This window comes from Heloderma suspectum, chromosome 3 (genome assembly GCF_057233095.1).
Source record: "Heloderma suspectum isolate Gila_16-S chromosome 3, 16-S_ref, whole genome shotgun sequence".
NCBI classification, from domain to species: domain Eukaryota; kingdom Metazoa; phylum Chordata; class Lepidosauria; order Squamata; family Helodermatidae; genus Heloderma; species Heloderma suspectum.
The window spans coordinates 257,503,656-257,521,155 of NC_139460.1; the positions used below are offsets into that span (position 1 = coordinate 257,503,656).

Below are 17,500 nucleotides of genomic sequence, written 5' to 3' on the forward strand. Positions count from 1 at the left end.
TATTTTAATTGTAAGTTGCTTTGGAGGCCCTATCTGGGCCAAATGGCAACTCTTACATTTATATATATCAAATAAAATAAAATATTAAAACACATTTAAATAAATAAAGGAATAGCATTACAAACCAGTTAATTTTGCTATTGCTGTCCGGCAGCATGTTCCTTGGGGCAGGGACCTGTATTCTTAATGATGCTATAGAAATACATACATACAAACACATACATGCATACAGTGCTGTCACTGCACAACTATTATCTGCATTCATTTGGCATCTCCAGCTTTCACATTTTTTTTCCATGCTTAATTCAAGGAACTAACAATAAGTTTCAAGCCACTGGGCTTGCAGGGATTAGTTTGAAAACATGGGTACAGAGTCATCAAGTATGCTATTCTTCTGCACATAAGACCTCTCTTGCATTGATTTTGGCCGGGCAGCACTTCCATTGCACAGGAAGTAATACTGGCCAGAGAGCAGCGAACGCGACTTCTGCATTGTAGAGAGACAGGTGAGAGTTCAGTGCCCTCTGCAACAGGGCAAAAGAATCTGGAGTATGCAAACACTCTTCTTCAGATCCTAGGAAACTGCCTTATGCTAAGCCAAACCATCCATCTCACACTGGCATCATATATTGCCCATACTGATTGGCAGCTACGGATGGACAAATCTGTCTGTTTTCTTCCTCCCACTTTCAGGTTGTTTAAATCTCAACTTCTTTCCATTCCTTGAACTAAAGTTTAATGTTAATAATAATTAATGTTAATAATAATTAGCTCATTTGTAGGAAGAAAAAGATGAATAAAATATCAGGCTTCAACCTTAGCAGTACTGAGTATCCTTTAATGGATGGATGGTGGCCATATGTTCAATTTGATATTCACCTATCAGCCTTGGTTAACCTTTAGCTGACTCCCTACTCCCATGCAGTTACTGGTGCACAGGTCACATATGCTCTGCCAGTGCACCCCTCTTCCCCTCCCCCAAGGTTTAGATCCTCCAATCAGGTCTCCAAATTGCTAACATTTATAGTCAGCATGTTTCACTTGTATCTTTCTTATATGAGTACTCTGCTGATAGAAGCTCTTGGGATTCTACAGCTGTAATTTGCTGCATCTGTTCCACTGATATCTGCCCTGTGGATAAATAGTGCTTAGTCCTATGCCACACAACCACATTGATGTGGTTAGAACTGGCCCACATCAGCCAAACAAGCCTACCTCCAAGAATAACCCAAGGAATGTGTCTGTCTCAGCTCTGGCCACATTGAGTCAGTCACTCTTGGAGTAAAATGAAACACGTCTTCCTGGCTAAAAACGTAGTGACAGCAAAACCTGGAGCTGAACTATAGCTTCATTTTCCCTTGAACAAAAGTAATCTTACCCCTGACAGCCTGAATGCTGTCTACAGGAAAACAAAACATCCCTTAAAAAAAAAAAAAGCCAATAACCACACACACACACACATCTCCACCCATAGTCAGAGAAGCAAATTGTCTAAGAAGCATTAAAACCAGAACCTGTTTCTTCATCAGAATGACTTGCTGATAAGGAAACTTTTGGGTTCTTTCCTCCCTGACTATCCGTACAGATTGGTCTTTTTCCTTCCACACTGGTAGTAGCAGGTTACTCCCACTGCTGAGAGAGAAAGAACATTGTGTGTCTTTATTTGGAGGAAAGGATGCTTGCAAAATCTTAGTGGAAATGCTTGCTTGAAGTCTGTTGGGGTAGCAAGATACAGGGTTAGCAACTGATTAAGGTGTTGTAGGATGGTTCCGTTCTGTCTGTCTGTCTGTCTATCTATCTATCTATCTATCTATCTTACAATATTTATATACCACTCCACATCAAAGATTTCGGAGCAGTGAACAACAAGATAAAAGAATAAAACACCATATTAAAACAATTAAAACATTTTAAAAGGAACAGATTCTGAACTTAATAAACCATAGCTGGTCACTCAAGGAAGGCCTCTCAAAACAACCATTGCTTCAGGAGGCACTGAGAGGAACACAATGTTGGTGCCTGTCTGACCTCTGAAAACAGGGAGTTCCACAGGAAGGGGGTCACTACACTGAAGTCTCTTTTCCTGATGGACTCCAGCTGGGCCATGGGTCCATGTGGAACCACCAGGGACATGCCCTCTGATGACCTCAGTGACCGGGCAGGTTGGTAATGGAGGAGGCTCTATCTCAGGTTTTTCTTTTTTTCTTTAACTCATTTATTCACTCATTTATTCTGAGAATCGAGCTGATGTTACTCCCAAACCATTGAATTCACATTTTTCCACCCAGGTGCTGCCCTGAATTTATTTATTTATTTATTTATTTATTTATTTATTTATTGGAGTAGTGGTTTATAGTGATTTTTGGATTGCAATCCATTGCACTCATAGTGCAATTCTTTAAGGCTTGAACTGACATTTGTAACACCTAGTTGGAGATGTGGTTTGTGATGTGGTTTGCAATGGAGTGTAATTATCCAACTATACCTCTGCCCTTACCTGTTCTGAATGCCATCTCCCCGGTGTTTCTGGAGTTGAAACTGTAGTGTTTGTCATTTTCACCTTATTTTGCCTTGAAACTGTAGCTGAACTGCAGAGTTGAAGGAGAAACAGTTGTCAATTTTACTTTTTAAATTAAAACATACAGTAAACGAGCAGTCTTCGTCGATCATGGCTTTTGATGCAAAAGAAGCATTAAAAATGAAATTGACACGTTTTGCTCCCCTTCACCTGGTGGCCTCCAGTTCAAGTTTCATGTAAAAAATGAGTGAACTTGACAAAGTTTTGTCAATTTCAGCTTATTCTTGCCTTTTGTCTCTATGGAGTAGGAGCAGTGACATGGAAGATCTTATAGAGCAAGGGGTAGGCTGGGGAATTTCCCTGAGGTGGGAACTCTAGTTAAGTGGTCGCAACCTTTTCCCTCTATGAAGCTGCAACAACAATAGCAGCATGAGCATTCTGTTTAAAAGAAAAAGATGGCTGGTTAAGTTCTCCTAGCAACAACACTGATGGGGTGACAATAGCCTTGTTAAGCCTTGTAAAGTCTCCCAGAATAGCTATCCTTTTGTATGAAGGCAGTATATTGCCAAGGGACTACATATTGTATTATTAGTACCATATTAGGCTAGTGCTTGTATGAGCATTGGTTTATAAAAGCAACAACTTCTATTGTCATCTGAAAGCTGACCTTAGTGCTAAGAAAGCTTAATTGGGGTAGAAACATTATGGAACACTGAGGGGGGATCTTCACAACAACGGAATGAGAAGCGTGTTAGAGTATTTCCTGGATTTTCATGGAATTGGCTTTGGTCTGTCAGGGACACTTGACAGTGCTTGAAAGGAACATACTTCCGGGTTGGGGTGGGGGGAGTAGAACTGAACTCCCATCAAACTGGCAGGGGCTGTTCAACCAATGAGAAAGGCTTGTTTCCTGTCCATGTCCAGGCTCCCCCCCCCCCGCCGCTACTATATTATTATGAATGGAGAGCAACTAATTTTCCCCATGTGTGCAGATTTCCCTGAAGAAGCCAAAATCCCCAATTCTCCAGTGCAGCATCTGAAGGCTCCCCCTGATAGCTTTCCCTCATCCCAATTTCACCGCATTCCAGCAATCTGCTGCGGAGTTATTGCTCTCACCCAATTTTTCCCCATGTGTGCACGTTTGACTATTGCTTCCAACCCCCGCCCCCTTCTCCCCTTCTCTTTCTCCCTGCTTGCAGTGAGAAGCTTCGTAAACCCAAAAAATTGTTACTGCAATAAAGTGATAAAGCAGAGAAGGGACTTTACATAACAGAGAAACGACTTTCCATCAGAGAAATTACAGAACATCAAAGAAGTACAACATAGCAATAGCAATTTAAAAGCGCCACAGAGAAGCAAAAGAGCACATTAGGGCGACTTACTAAAGTTAGCCTTTAACCCTTTCACTGCAGGGGAGTGAGATTTATTTCTCACTTCTGAGTAAACATGCACAGAAGGGGAGGATATGTTAAAAATTAAAAGTAGGCTACCTAAGGTGAATGGGTGTCCCCACTACTGCAGTAGTGTGAGGGGTTGCTGCTGCACTCCTGGGGATTTTCTCAATGGGAAAAACTACTTCTATTTGGGAAACAAGGGAATGGGGCATCCCACCCCCTTGACCATGTCACTGCCAGGTCACAGAGGCGCGCCCAGGATTTAATGCAGGGGGGACATGGCACACTGTGGTAAAACTGCCAGGGAGCCGCTTTCAGTAAAAGAAGTTGGAGTAAAAGGAGTTTCAGCAAATGCAGCTTTATAAAAAGGAAGCAGCTGGTTGGCAGCGGATTAGTGATGAAGGAACTCAAACTGCTCTAACTTCACACTAAATTGCTCATGAAGATAGGCCCTGAGCATCAGGTGTGTAAGAGATACAGAAGAGATATTAGGGGCTGTGCTGCATGAAATCTCACCAAAACAACTATTAACCAGCCTCTTTCCCTTAGGTTCTAAGTCTTTAGTAAAATGTGTCTGGATTGATGTGTACAGCAGTAAAGGCTAACTCTGCCCTGCTTTATATGATGGCCTAGATTTACTGGGTTCTGCATTGTCAGTCATAGTCCAGTATTCACACCATACAGCCATTCCAATTCCTAGGTCTTCCAACCAGAGGGTGTGATCACCTCCTCACCTCCTTGAAGAATCTTTTATTCTTTGTTCCTACAATGCTGAAGAAATATGACCCACATGTGTGACTACACTCACACACCAGCATCAGATTGTTCCTGTCCCAAAACTTAGCAACTTCGCAAGCTTTTTTTGGTTTTAGTATTTGGTTCTTTGTGGTAGTTGAAAAGAAAAGCAGCCACCCAAAAGTTTCATTCATACTCAGTTATTTAGTGTACTGAGATTTTTTCCCCTGCCTTAGTATGATTTTAATATTTGTATAGATTAAATATTTATTTATTATATTATAAAATGTTTAGCCAGATTTTCTATATGTTATGAACCCAATGCATGCCATTTGTTATGACTGCACATTGAGTTATGCATGCAGACAGTGTGTGGTCAGCAAGGAAGGGAAAGTCTTTCAGAGAGGTTGATACAACTTTTCACTTTGTAAGAATTCATTTTGTTCAGACAATGTCCCAGGGATTGCAAGAAGAGAGTATTTCCAGATCCCCAGGAAACTTCTCTTCTCCATGTATGCCTGCCCATCAAGATGCATAGAAAAGCACAGTAACATGTGGGAGATAGGTGAGGTCTGCCAACAACCACATTTGATGCTTCATCGAAATAACCTCTCTGGTGGTTCTAAGGCAGCAGTTCTCACCAGGTGGGTGGTCTTTCTTAGAGGGACGGTGGAACCTCCAGCATTTGTTCTATAAAGTACAAAATGGCTAATTTGGGAATTGCTGGAATGCCAGACTTTGGTCCTATCCCAATTCTGATGTAATCCTCCCTGTCCTCTTGGGAACCTTGCTTTTCTTCATCAGAGTTCACAGAACTGTGTTGTTGTTTTTAACTTTCCTGCCCGTGATCACAGCTGCTCCTGTAACTTTCTTAATTTGTTGCAGCCAAGAGTAATCCAAGAAATGGGCCATGTTGATGCTGAGGAGGGAGTGGGAAAAGGGGGGCAATGGACTATTGTTCACACTAAATATTTCTTTTGCAGATGCAGCTTCTGGATAAATTCCCTATTGAAGGAGGGCAGAAAGATCCCAAGCAGAGAATCATCCCCTTTCTTCCAGGTAACAACCTATTGATGAATTTGAACACACTGACAGATAGATGGTTTTAAGGCCCTCTAAGGGAATTGGTAGGCTCTTCCAAAGGTGTTGCATCCAGATCAGGTTTTAGACATGGCCTTTAAAGTCATGCTAATAGCTTGGCTGTTAACAGAGTCTGTACGAATTCAGAAATGGAGCAGAATATAGAGCCAGATCTAAGGCTTCTTCACGCAGAGCTTTTATCCTGCTATTGAGTTTGGTTACTCATGGAAGTTTGCGGGTCCTTTAGATGACATTGTTAACCTCCAGGGTGTCTCCCTCACTAAATGTCTTTTATTCCATTTTTTAAAAGATCAGAGATAGTGAGCTATCAAATTTCAGCTTCTGTGTTCCACTTGAGATCCCTCATGAAAAATGAAACACTGCAATGAGAGGAGCTCGACCACAGCATCATCTAGCAGCTGTATAATGAAACATGTGGAAGACTCAGATGAGGGGGAAAGGGGGCGAAGGAAGCACATGTAAAGGGGGTCCATCATGATCCTGCATTTAAAACAGAAGCAGAAAGCCCCATTTTAAATGCAGGATTTTAGGCTGGTGTAGAGATGCTCCTAATAACTCTTTTACTTTGACTGGTTTTGAGTCTTGATCTGGGCAAGCACCATTAGTGGAAAACAATATATTAAATTCCCAGTAGGCTGATGGGGTCTGAAGTGGCAGTGACTAACCAAGAAAGAGCTTCTGAAGGTGTGAAAATCACTCATTATGTAGCAGCGGTGAAAATGGCAACTTCCATAAAAAGGATCGTTAGGAAGTGGTTTAAAAAATAGAAAGTCCAGTGTTATGAAGCCTTGATATAAATTAAGTGTACCTGCATTTTGAATACTGCATATCAGGGCTAGGTAACCTAGTGCCTTCCAGATGTTTTATACTACAACTCCCACAATCCCTAAATATTAGACATGCTGGGGCTAATGGGGAGTAGTTAAAACATCTGGACGGCAACATGTTGCCCACCCCTGCTGTATACAGTCCTGGTTGCTCCATCTCAAAAAGAATATCACTGAGCTAGCGATATCACTGAGCTAGCTAGAGCTTACTGAAGTTCCCCCAATTCCATCTCAAAGCTTGTTCCAGCTCAAGTCCATATAAGATTGTGAGCTTTTCCCCCCTTTCGCATGAAAATCTGTGCATATTGTTGTATGTATTTTTCCAATGCATCCATCAATTGTTTGCATCTTTGAAATGTATGCATTCTTTTCTCATTGATTAAAGAATATTTGCGTGCATTTTTCCAAAGTCTGCATTTTTCCATGCGCATTTTCCAAATGTATGCATGCTGTCAATGAATTTCTTTGGCACACAAATCACACTGCAAGCTCAGAAAAGTATGGACTTCAACCACAGATTGTGTCCAACTCCATGTTTGGTCGGGAAGACGTGAACTCGGTAAATCCAGATCAAAAACAAGCTGAAGTTAATTTCTCATACATCGGTACACTGAGCTAGAAAAGGTGCAGGAAAGGGCAACCAAAAGGATCAATGAATTGGAGCACCTTTCTTATGAGGAAAGGCTAAAACATCTGAGACTTTTTAATTTAGAAAATGAAAAGGTGATGGAGAGAGCAATCCTATGGCCCGCTAGACACTGTCTAGCGGGCCATAGGATATGCTAATTTCCAGGAACCGACCTCGGAGCCCGCACTCTGAGGTCGGTTCCTGGAGAACTGACCTCCCCCGTCATCTGCGCTGTCTCAGAGGCAGCACAGAGAAGCCCTGTCTTCCACGCTCTCAAGAAGAGCGCGGAGCGACTGAAAAGGAGTGGGGCTGGGAGGCATTCCGGGGTGGGGAGAGCAGAACTGCACATACAAGTCATCCAATGTGTCGTACGACAGCTTCTCTCCTGGGCAGCCCCCCCCCCCCCCGCCACCGCTAGACAGCCTGTATACCCTGGCTGTGGGCTGCTAAGGTTTGGAGGTGCCAAGATAATGATAAGCCAGATCCAGGTTTGCTTACAAGGAGACTTTATTGAGTACTTACAGCACACAGGTGTACATAATGGTTGGATCAGATGGATTCTCTAAACACAGAGCCAAGGGATACAATGGGTTTCATATCATACATGTTAGCAGTGAGGCAGCATGACAGCAGCAAGCATTCATTAGCATTCATCTGCAACTTTCCCAGCATAGACTAATGGTACTTATTCAGAAGGAAAACAATCAGAACTTTCCCAGCAGAGCCACCTGTAAAAATAGCTTAAACAGAGCCTCACTTCTCAGGCACATCCTAGGCCCTGATAAGATAAACGGTAGCTCATTAGCATGGAACATGCTGAGGCAGCGATATCGACCTTTGACTCATCTCACAAGCTCAGAAGCCCACCAGCAAGGAAATTGCACTTATAATGAACCAAACCAAAGCACTATGGATCTCTAGGCCCCTCTAAAACTACAGGTGACTTGGTTACAGGCCTGGCTCCATTACACAGCTGAAAACAGCTGTCTAGCAAAAAAACAGCAAGTCAGGAATGATCCCCCTGTGCCTCTCCTGCCTTGCTTTGGATAGGTGATCGCCTCCGAGCTCCTATCTACTTAGGATTGTGCCCTAAGAGGGTGAGGGACATGATGTTTATAAAATTGTGTATGGCGTGGAGAAGGTGGATATAAATTTGTCTCCATTTCTTTTACCACTAGAACACGGGGTTACCCTATGAAATTGATTGGAAATAGATTTAGTACATATAAAAGAATGTCTTTCTGTGGAATTTGCTGCCACTGGCTTGGATGCCTTTAAAGAGAGATTAGGCAAATATATGGAGGATAGGTCTATCAGCAGCTATTAGCCATGGTAAAAAAAAAAAAGGTAAAGGTGTCCCCAACCAGTCGTGTCCGACTCTAGGGTGTGGTGCTCATCTCCATTTCTAAGCCGAAGAGCCAACGCTGTCCGAAGATGCTTCTGTGGTCATGTGGCCGGCATGACTGTACACCGAGGTGCACGGAACGCTGTTACCTTTCCCGCCAAAGCGGTACCTATTTATCTACTTGCAATTTCTTGCTTTCGAACTGCTAGGTTGGCAGGAGCTGGGACTGAAGACGGGAGCTCACTCTGTCACACGGCACTCGGGTCTCGAACTGCTGTCCTGTCGACCTTCCGGTCTGCAGTTCAGCGTCTTAACCACTAAGCCACCGCGTCCCCTTATTAGCCATGGTAGCTACATGTAATCTCCAGGATCAGAAACAATATGCTGGGGGGCAGGGCCACCATCAAAGGTAGGCATGGTTGGGCATCTGCTGTGGGCCCATTCCCCAGCAGGGGCCCAGTGACAAGAGCCCAATGGACTTGCTCCTCTTCACTCTTGCAGCCTCCTTTTTCACCTGCCTCTTGTTCTGGCCCAGACAACAGTGGTGGTGAGGTGGAAGAGCAGTGGATGCCACTGCCTGTTGCTCCCTGTCTCTCTGCCTGTCAAGCAGGCAGTTGAAGAAATTATGAGAAAGAGAATGAGGACAGTAGCAGCAGGTCACAATAGTGGCAAGAAGGTAAACTCACGCAGGGAGGGACCCCATTAAGGATGCCTTGCCCATGGGCCCTCAAAAACCTGAAGCCATCACATCTGAGGGGAAAGGGAAGTAGGGGATGGCGGGAATAGTAGGGCATGGCTGTTGTACTGATGCCCTACCTGTGGGCTTCCCAGAAGCATCTGGTCATAAAATAGGAAGCCAGACCAAATGGAGTTTTGGTCTAATCCAGCAGGGCTCTTCTTATGGTCATATGTTCAGGGTAAAACTGGAAAGGCAAGCATATCACCACATTTTTGTGGCAGTCTTTTTCTGGAATGTAAAACCTGCATACCCTTTTCCTAAATTGTGTCTTGCCAGAGAGAGAAAAACATTTTCAAACTTAAGGATTTGGTTTATAACCATAGTTTCAAGGATGAGCACAATAACATCGTAGAACACAAGTTCAAAAAGGTAGTTGAGCTGCGTAGGCTACAGTGTTTCCATATTTGGTGTTTTTCTATTGACAAATGGGCAACACGAGTGGAAGTCACTTGTCCAAATATATGGGAGTAGATGTTTTGATTCTTTACATAGGCCCAGACATTGGCAACCATGAAGGACTTGGGCAGTGGAGTTAATCCAATACGAGAATGCATATGCAGGTGCACATTTGAGTGCTAATCCTGGTCTAAGTATAATCTAGAACACTGTATAATAATAATAATTATAATTGTTATTATGGCATGCCTATTATTATTATATCCGCACACCAGCACTTCATGCTGGAAATATAATTTGTATCAATGGGAATTCACAGTGACCCAGAGAGTTTCCTGAGTGGTGAGGTTCCTTGACACTTCCATTGCTGCCGCCACCTGGAGCTGCGAATTCTCTGAGCACAGCCTTACCCCACACCTTGTTCCCCAGTGTAGGAGGGGTAATGTGAGTGCAAATCAACGTGGGGCAATCAGGTAACTGGATGTGGCAATCGCAGAGCGATTGGGCCTGAAATAATATCCATACATTAAAACTGGAAGATGCAGCAGGTAAAAGTTTAGCTCGCTTTTGTCCTCCTTTCTTTTTTGATTGCTTGTGCATTACTGGAACTTAGCACATAATACTACCCTAATTGTTAAGGAACAAGGAAAGATTATGTGTGCATGAGAGTTTCAGGGAGACAGGCCAAAAAACAAAACAAAACAAAAAACCAGTCCTTCAACTCTGACATGATTTGTTCAGTAGAGAGGTATATAAATATTACCAAGATTTGCATCATGGAGAGTATTTCCATCTGTCTCTGCTCAAGTGCTCCCAGCTGAACTCACAGAGGAGGAAGTTTGATGGCATTGGGAACTGCAGCTCATAGTTAATTACTGGTGCACATGATCAAGACCATCTTTCTCTTGTTTTATTAGGTGCTAGATGCATGATGGCAGCTGGCTTGTAGGTTGGCTCATTGCACTGCTTTCTGAATACATGGGAGTTTCCCATTAAAAGATTAACTTTTGTTTTCAGCTACAGGATAATAAAAATAAACTTTTTCTCCAAGGATGACCCATGAAGATAAATCTAAATTGCAGTGTGTGTAGGAAGGGGAGGGCAGGTAAGGCATATACAAAGAAATGCTTGCCTCTAAGCATTTCTGTTGTTAGGAAAATCTATGCTGCAGCCACACTTGAAATACTGTGGACAGTTCTGGTCACTGCACCTCAAAAAAGATTTTGTAGAGCTGGAAAAGATGCAGGAAAGGGCAACCAAAGTGATGAAGGGGCTGGAGCAACTGCCTTATGAAGGAAGGTTGCAATATTCAGGACTGTTTAGCTTAGAAAAAAGATCTGTATAGGGGGACATGACAGAAGTGTATATTATGCACAGTGTGGAGAAAGTGGATAGAAAGATGTTTTTCTCTTTCTCCAAAAATGCTAAAATGTGGGGTCATGCAATGAAGCTGATTGGTGGGAGATTTTGTATAGATAAAAGGAAGTACTTCTTCACACAGCACATAGTTAAACCATGGAATATAGCGATGGCCGCCAACCTGGACAGCCTTAAAAGGGAATTAGACACATTCATGGAGGTTAAGGCTATCAGTGACTATTGATGGCTATATTTCCGGTATCACAGGCAGTATGCCCTGTATACCGGTTGCTGGCAAACATGAGCAGGAGGGTGCTGTTGCATTCATGTCGTGCTTGTGGGCTTCCCATTGGGGCATCTGGTTGGCTACTGTGGGAAGAGAATGCTGGACTGCATAGTCTGATCCAGCATGGCTCTTATGTTCTTATGTTAAAAGCAGCTCCTGAACCCATGCAGTAAGAGCAGCCAGGCAGGTACTAGAACAGCAGGGCCTCAGTATGACCCAGCACACATACACGATGCCAGTAGTGAAGCCACCATATGGTTGTTGTTGTTGTTCAGTTGTTAAGTCGTCTCTGACTCTTCGTGACCCCATGGACCATAGCATGCCAGGCCTTCCTGTCCTCCACTCTCTCCCGGACTGTGCTCAAGTTCATATTCATTGCATCGGTGATGCTATCTAGCCATCTCATCCTCTGCCGTCTCCTTCTCCTTTTGCCTTCAATCTTTCCCAGCATCAGGGTCTTTTCCAGTTACTTTTCTCTTCGCATTAGGTGGCCAAAATATTTGAGCTTCAGTTTCAGTATCTGTCCTTCCAATGAGCACTCAGGGTTGATTTCCTTTAGGATGGACTGATTTGACCTCCTTGCAGTCCAGGGGACTCGTAAGAGTCTTCTCCAGCAGCACAGTTCGAAAGCATCAATTTTTCGGCGCTCAGCCTTCCTTATAGTCCAGCTCTCGCAGCCATACATTACTACTGGGAAAACCATAGCTTTGATTATACGAACCTTTGTCAGCAAGGTAATGTCTCTGCTTCTTACTATGCTGTCTAGGTTTGCCATAGCTTTCCTCCCAAGGAGCAAGCGTCTTTTAATTTCATGGCTACAGTCACCGTCTGCGGTGATCTTGGAGCCCAAGAAAATAAAATCTGTCACTGCTTCCATTTCTTCCCTTTCTATATGCCAGGAAGTGATGGGGCCAGATGCCATGATCTTAGTTTTTTTAATGTCGAATTTCAAACCAGCTTTTGCACTCTCCTCTTTCACCCTCAACAAGAGGTTCTTTAGATCCTCTTCGCTTTCTGCCATTAGGGTGGTATCGTCTACGTATCTGAGGTTGTTGATAATTCTCCTGGCAATCTTAATTCCGACCTGTGATTCATCCAACCCAGCATTTCTCATGATGTACTCTGCATATAAGTTAAGTAAGCAGGGCGACAATATACAGCCTTGTCGTACTTCTTTCCCAATTTTGAACCAATCGGTTGTTCCATGTCCGGTTCTTACTGTTGCTTCTTGACCCTCGTACAGGTTTCTCAGGAGACCAGTAAGGTGGTCTGGTACTCCCATCTCTTTCAGAATTTGCCACAGTTTGTTGTGATCCACACAATCAAAGGCTTTAGCGTAGTCAATGAAGCAGAAATAAACTTTTTTCTGGAATTCTCTTGCTTTCTCCATGATCCAGCGAATGTTGGCGATTTGATCTCTAGTTCCTCTGCCTCTTCGGAACCCAGCTTGTACTTCCGGTAGTTCTCGGTTCACATACTGCTGAAGCCTAGCTTGTAGGATTTTGAGCATAACCTTTGCTGGCATGTGAAATGAGCGCAATTGTACGGTAGTTTGAACACTCTTTGGCATTGCCCTTCTTTGGGATTGGAATGTAAACTGACCTTTTCCAGTCTTGTGGCCACTGTTGAGTGTTCCAAATTTGTTGGCATATTGAGTGCAGCACTTTAACAGCATCATCTTCTAGGATTTTAAATAGCTCAGCTGGAATACTGTCATCTCCACTAGCTTTGTGGTTAGTAATGCTTCCTAAGGCCCACTTGACTTCACTCTCTAGGATGTCCGGCTCAAGTTTAGTGACCACACTATCATATGGTACCTGCCAAATAACCAACTACAATTTGTGTCGTTCCCCCGCCCTTTTGTTTTTTTAAAATAAAACCTCTTCTGGCAAAGACAGAATTTCCTGCTGGTTAGTACTGTAACATGTACTGTATGTACATGTGTGAGGGAGGGAGAGGATCTTGTTACCAAATGTTCCACTGGTTCAACACGTAAGTGTGGGCAGTTTATGGAGACAATCTGCTAGTAACATCTCCTGTGCCAGCTTTGTTGAAGTGAACAATTCTGGAACTCTCATTCCTTCCATGTCTTATGAGTTTCCCAGTGGGTTGCACTCTACATCTGCATAATGTTTTGCTGTTCTGGTAGATAACTTCAAGGGCTCATTCATTGGTGCTTATTTTGGCAAAGCCTGTACCCCATCCCTTCTCTGGCCATGATGTAGCTCTAAATCAGGGGTGTTGAACTTCTTTCAGCCAAATTCAATTTCGGAGGGCTCCTTCACATGGAGCTTTTATCCTGCTATTGAGATTACTCACTCACCGACATTTGCGGGTCCTTTTCATGATGTTGTCAACTTCCAGGGCACACACAGAGGTATTTCCTGGTTATTCCATATTTAAAAGTTCCAGAGAAAATGAGGGATCAAGATTATCTTGGATTGTTGCGCTATTAAAACAGCCACTAGATGGTGCAGCTTCACTGGGTTCTATGGAACCTTGAAAATTAAAAACTTTCCCTCTCAGCAATCACATGGCCGTCGTCGTGGAGCCCCCTGTAAATGCAGAAAGGCTCCACAATGGGAGGGCTGCAGGTTTTTACTTTAATGTAAAGGCAGCCAGAGAAGCTCTTGGGGGCCATATTCTTGTGGTGGGTGGGGAAGATTGCAAAAGAGGGCGGAGCCAAAGGCAAAAGGGGTGGGACTGGGCCAAAATACCAAATATACCAGCATATTTTAGTTTAAAACTTTTCCTGTCGGTAACCAAGACTTAGGACAGGCATTTCAGACTTCTAGAATGAGAAAAAAAATGTTCAAAAGCTGAGAATCCTCCAAATGATAAGGGGGTGGGGGAAAGGGCATGGCTACCTGGGGAACCCTGGAGGGCCAGATTCAGCCTCCAGGGGCTTCTTCACACAGAGCTTTTGTCCTGCTATTGAGATTGCTCACTTGCAAAAGTTTGCGGGTCCTTTTCATGACATCGTCAACCTCCAGGGCACATCCAGAGGTATTTCCTGGTTATTCCATCTCAAAAAGACCTGGAACTAATGAATCATTTTTAAAACTCTGAATGTAATGCAATTAAAATAACCTCTGGATGGCGCTGTTTCATTGAGTTCTATGGAACCTTGAAAATTAAACGCTTCCCCTCTCAGCAATTGCGTGGTCGCCATCTGGGAGCCTGCTGAAAATGCGGAAGGGCTCCACAACTGTAGGATTGCAGATTTTTTTCTTTAATGTGAAGGCAGCCCAGGTGGGCCAGATTGGGCCTGTGGACCTGAGGTTCAGCCCCCCTACTCTAAACTGACCTGTCCTGTGTTCTCTTACCTAAAGCTGCTTACACAGTGCCTCAAGCTTCCCATGCTAGCCTTGGAGATGAACCATGGCTAAAGGAAGCACCACATGTTGAGGATGATACAACCTGAAGGCACATTTACCTGTTCAAATGTCCATTACCATTCATCTTGTGATTTTTGCAGGTGCCATTTGTGCAGTGTATTTTGCATGACTACAACTTCACGATGCAAAGGGAAGGGGGAGGTGGGAAATCCCTGTTCTGTGGAGATGAATGCTTTTCTGTTCATAGAAAGGAAGTTAGGGTCCAAGTCTGTGTCTTTTAACAGCTGCTGAAGAGGTAGAAATCCAACAGATGCATCTGCTGAGGAAAACCCTACACCTGTTGAACTTCTGCCTCTCATGCATCTTTGCACAGAAGCCCCTGGTTGGAGAAAAAATTGACTCTTGGAAGTCAATTCTGTACTTTTTTTGGAATATACCTGGGGGCCATGGAACATTCACTTCCTGCTATTGTTATTTAGAGAGAGACAGCTTGACATACCATTGCATGAGTGGGATAAAGAAATCTGGTGTGGGAAATTAATGCACAATAAAACCATCTGATTTTTAAAAAAATAACACGCAGAATTGCTGCTCTTTTGGGGGCATGCTGAGAGTTGTAGTCCAACACATCTGAAGGGCACCAGGTTGGGGAAGGCTGCTCTGCACTATGGGTTATATCCAGTGTTAATATCATTAGAGTAGTCCCACTGAAGTGAATGGGGATTAAATTAGACTAACATTGGATATAACTCTAGGTTGCCTCTTCCCTTATAGTCCAGACTGTGAGTGCCAGGTTCATTACTAACTCGATGACTTTAGCCCAGTGAGAGTATATGGAGCTGGCATTTCATTCTTATTATGTTTTGTTTTTAAAGTCAGTCTGCCCTCTCCTGTCCCAACGGTTTATGTTTTGTTTTCTTTTTTTAGCTACTGAAGACACTTTCTTTAATTTGCTAGTATGAAGCCTGGAAAGGGGACAGGCTGCTCTGAAAAAAACACACGAGTCTGCTAAATGTCAGACATCTTCAAACACTGTTGAATTAAGTGGCTCCTTTAATTAGAAAACACACTGTCTTTGTACAGCCAAAGCCTTTCGTTTCTTGAAACAAATGCCTAGCAATAAACTTGAATTGAAAATCAAGCAATGAGAGGCTTGTGATGAAATCCTGCTTCTAGGGAAGGCATCCGGCTCCTTTCTTGCAAAGGGCTGGAGACTTTGGGCAGCTCCACGCTTGACACGGCAACCTTTATCCAAAGTCTTAAGCGATTCTCTGGGTAACTTCACAGCTTGCATGATTGCTGTGGGTGCACTGACATTTGGCTGGTGTTTCCTATAAAGTCTACATGACACACATACAACCTTAACCCCCTGTATACACAAATGTGAGTACCCGTGTGCAATCAGAGTTCCCCAGCATGCATTTATTTATCTCCTGGTTGATTGATTGATTTTAGCAAATTGGGCCCTCAAAAGGACCCAACAGCTTCCAGATTAAAAACACAGAAATACAATCTAACAGATAAAAACCAATGCAATATATGAATTGAATCGTTAAAACACCAGCACGAGAGAGGCATAGAACTACTGAATCAGTTTAAAAATACATCACAACAGGTTAAAACAGAGTAAAGGCACAGCAGAATAAAAATTGAACTTCTCGAACATCGCACAGGACACTGAACATCCCATGGGTAGGGCCCTGTCAACATAAAATTGGCTTTGAAAGCTGAATCCCAAAAGGTCGAAGTCATTGGGCCAGATAGGCAGCAGGCGAAATGTGGATTTGATATTGCATTTCCCCATGAGGGCTCCAGGGCCCAAAACCTTCACCATTGATACTGCTGTGTCAAAGGAGGTGTAGTGCACTGAGCACAGGTGCTCAGGGATGGTGTTGTTCATAGATCCCCCCCTGGGGAAAGACAGGTTATGGATCAGCCTGTATTCACCCACCACCTTCTTTGGTACTATGCCCAAAGGAAAGACCCTGAGGTTGGGGAAGGGTGGGGGAGTTGAGCGGGCCAATGACCCTCCCCGCAGCCACCTCCTTGTCAATCTTTTCTTTGACTAGATGTTCAAAACCCGCAATAGATTTCTGATTCCGGGAAATTTGGGCCCGGTGCTGGCCAAGAAATGGAATCTTAAAACCATGGGAAAATCCCTCCTCCAGATAACGGGCGTCGTCCCAGGGCCGGTACCGCCTCAAGAGGCGTCCCAAAGGCCCCAGCTTAATTGGACTGGGCCCCTTTTGGCAGAGGTTGTGGGCCACCGCTCGACTTTCTGCCACCCTGCCATTCCTGATTTGGGCCCCAATGACCCTTGGCCCTTGGGCAGCTGATGAAGGCATGCTGGCTCCCACAAATGGAGCGTGCATGGTGAAATCTGCATGGGTTTTTGGAGCAGATACCCCTGGAGCTGAACTCCCAACAGAGTGCGTGGTGTTGAACTGCTTGCCTTGCCCCAGCCTTAGGAGCTGAGGCGGGGGTCTGCTTAGATATAATGCGTCTGCTGTCGGACTGATCACCAAAGCCCAGCCTGGCTGGTGTCATAAACTGGAGCTATAGGTCCTGGTCCTTGGTGTCCCAGCGCAATGCAGGGTCAAAAGTGGCCCACATATGAAAAGATTCGTCATAGGCCAGCCAAGCTCCACCCTCATATTCAGTGTAGGCCGTGTATATGATGTCTAAATACTTAGTGAGGACCCAACCATGCTCCGGGTGCTTCTGCTGTATGACACCCATGTAAATTAAGAAACTGGGCAGCCAATTGGCCCAAGTGCGGGACACCTTTCTATGCCTGACCCTCTCCTGATCCCTGTTGCCAGATTTCTCCCCAT

The 17,500-nt window shown here is 43.9% G+C and overlaps 1 protein-coding gene across 3 annotated transcripts in view; it reads left to right on the forward strand.

The window, feature by feature from the left end:
• SH3PXD2A (SH3 and PX domains 2A) overlaps window positions 1-17,500 on the forward strand; it is a 374,731-nt gene that overhangs the window by 92,162 nt on the left and 265,069 nt on the right. For all 3 annotated transcript variants that reach the window (XM_084846410.1, XM_084846409.1, XM_084846411.1), the window contains one exon: window positions 5,631-5,706. In XM_084846410.1, the coding sequence (XP_084702536.1) occupies window positions 5,631-5,706 (76 nt within the window). The remainder of the gene's footprint in view (window positions 1-5,630; window positions 5,707-17,500) is intronic.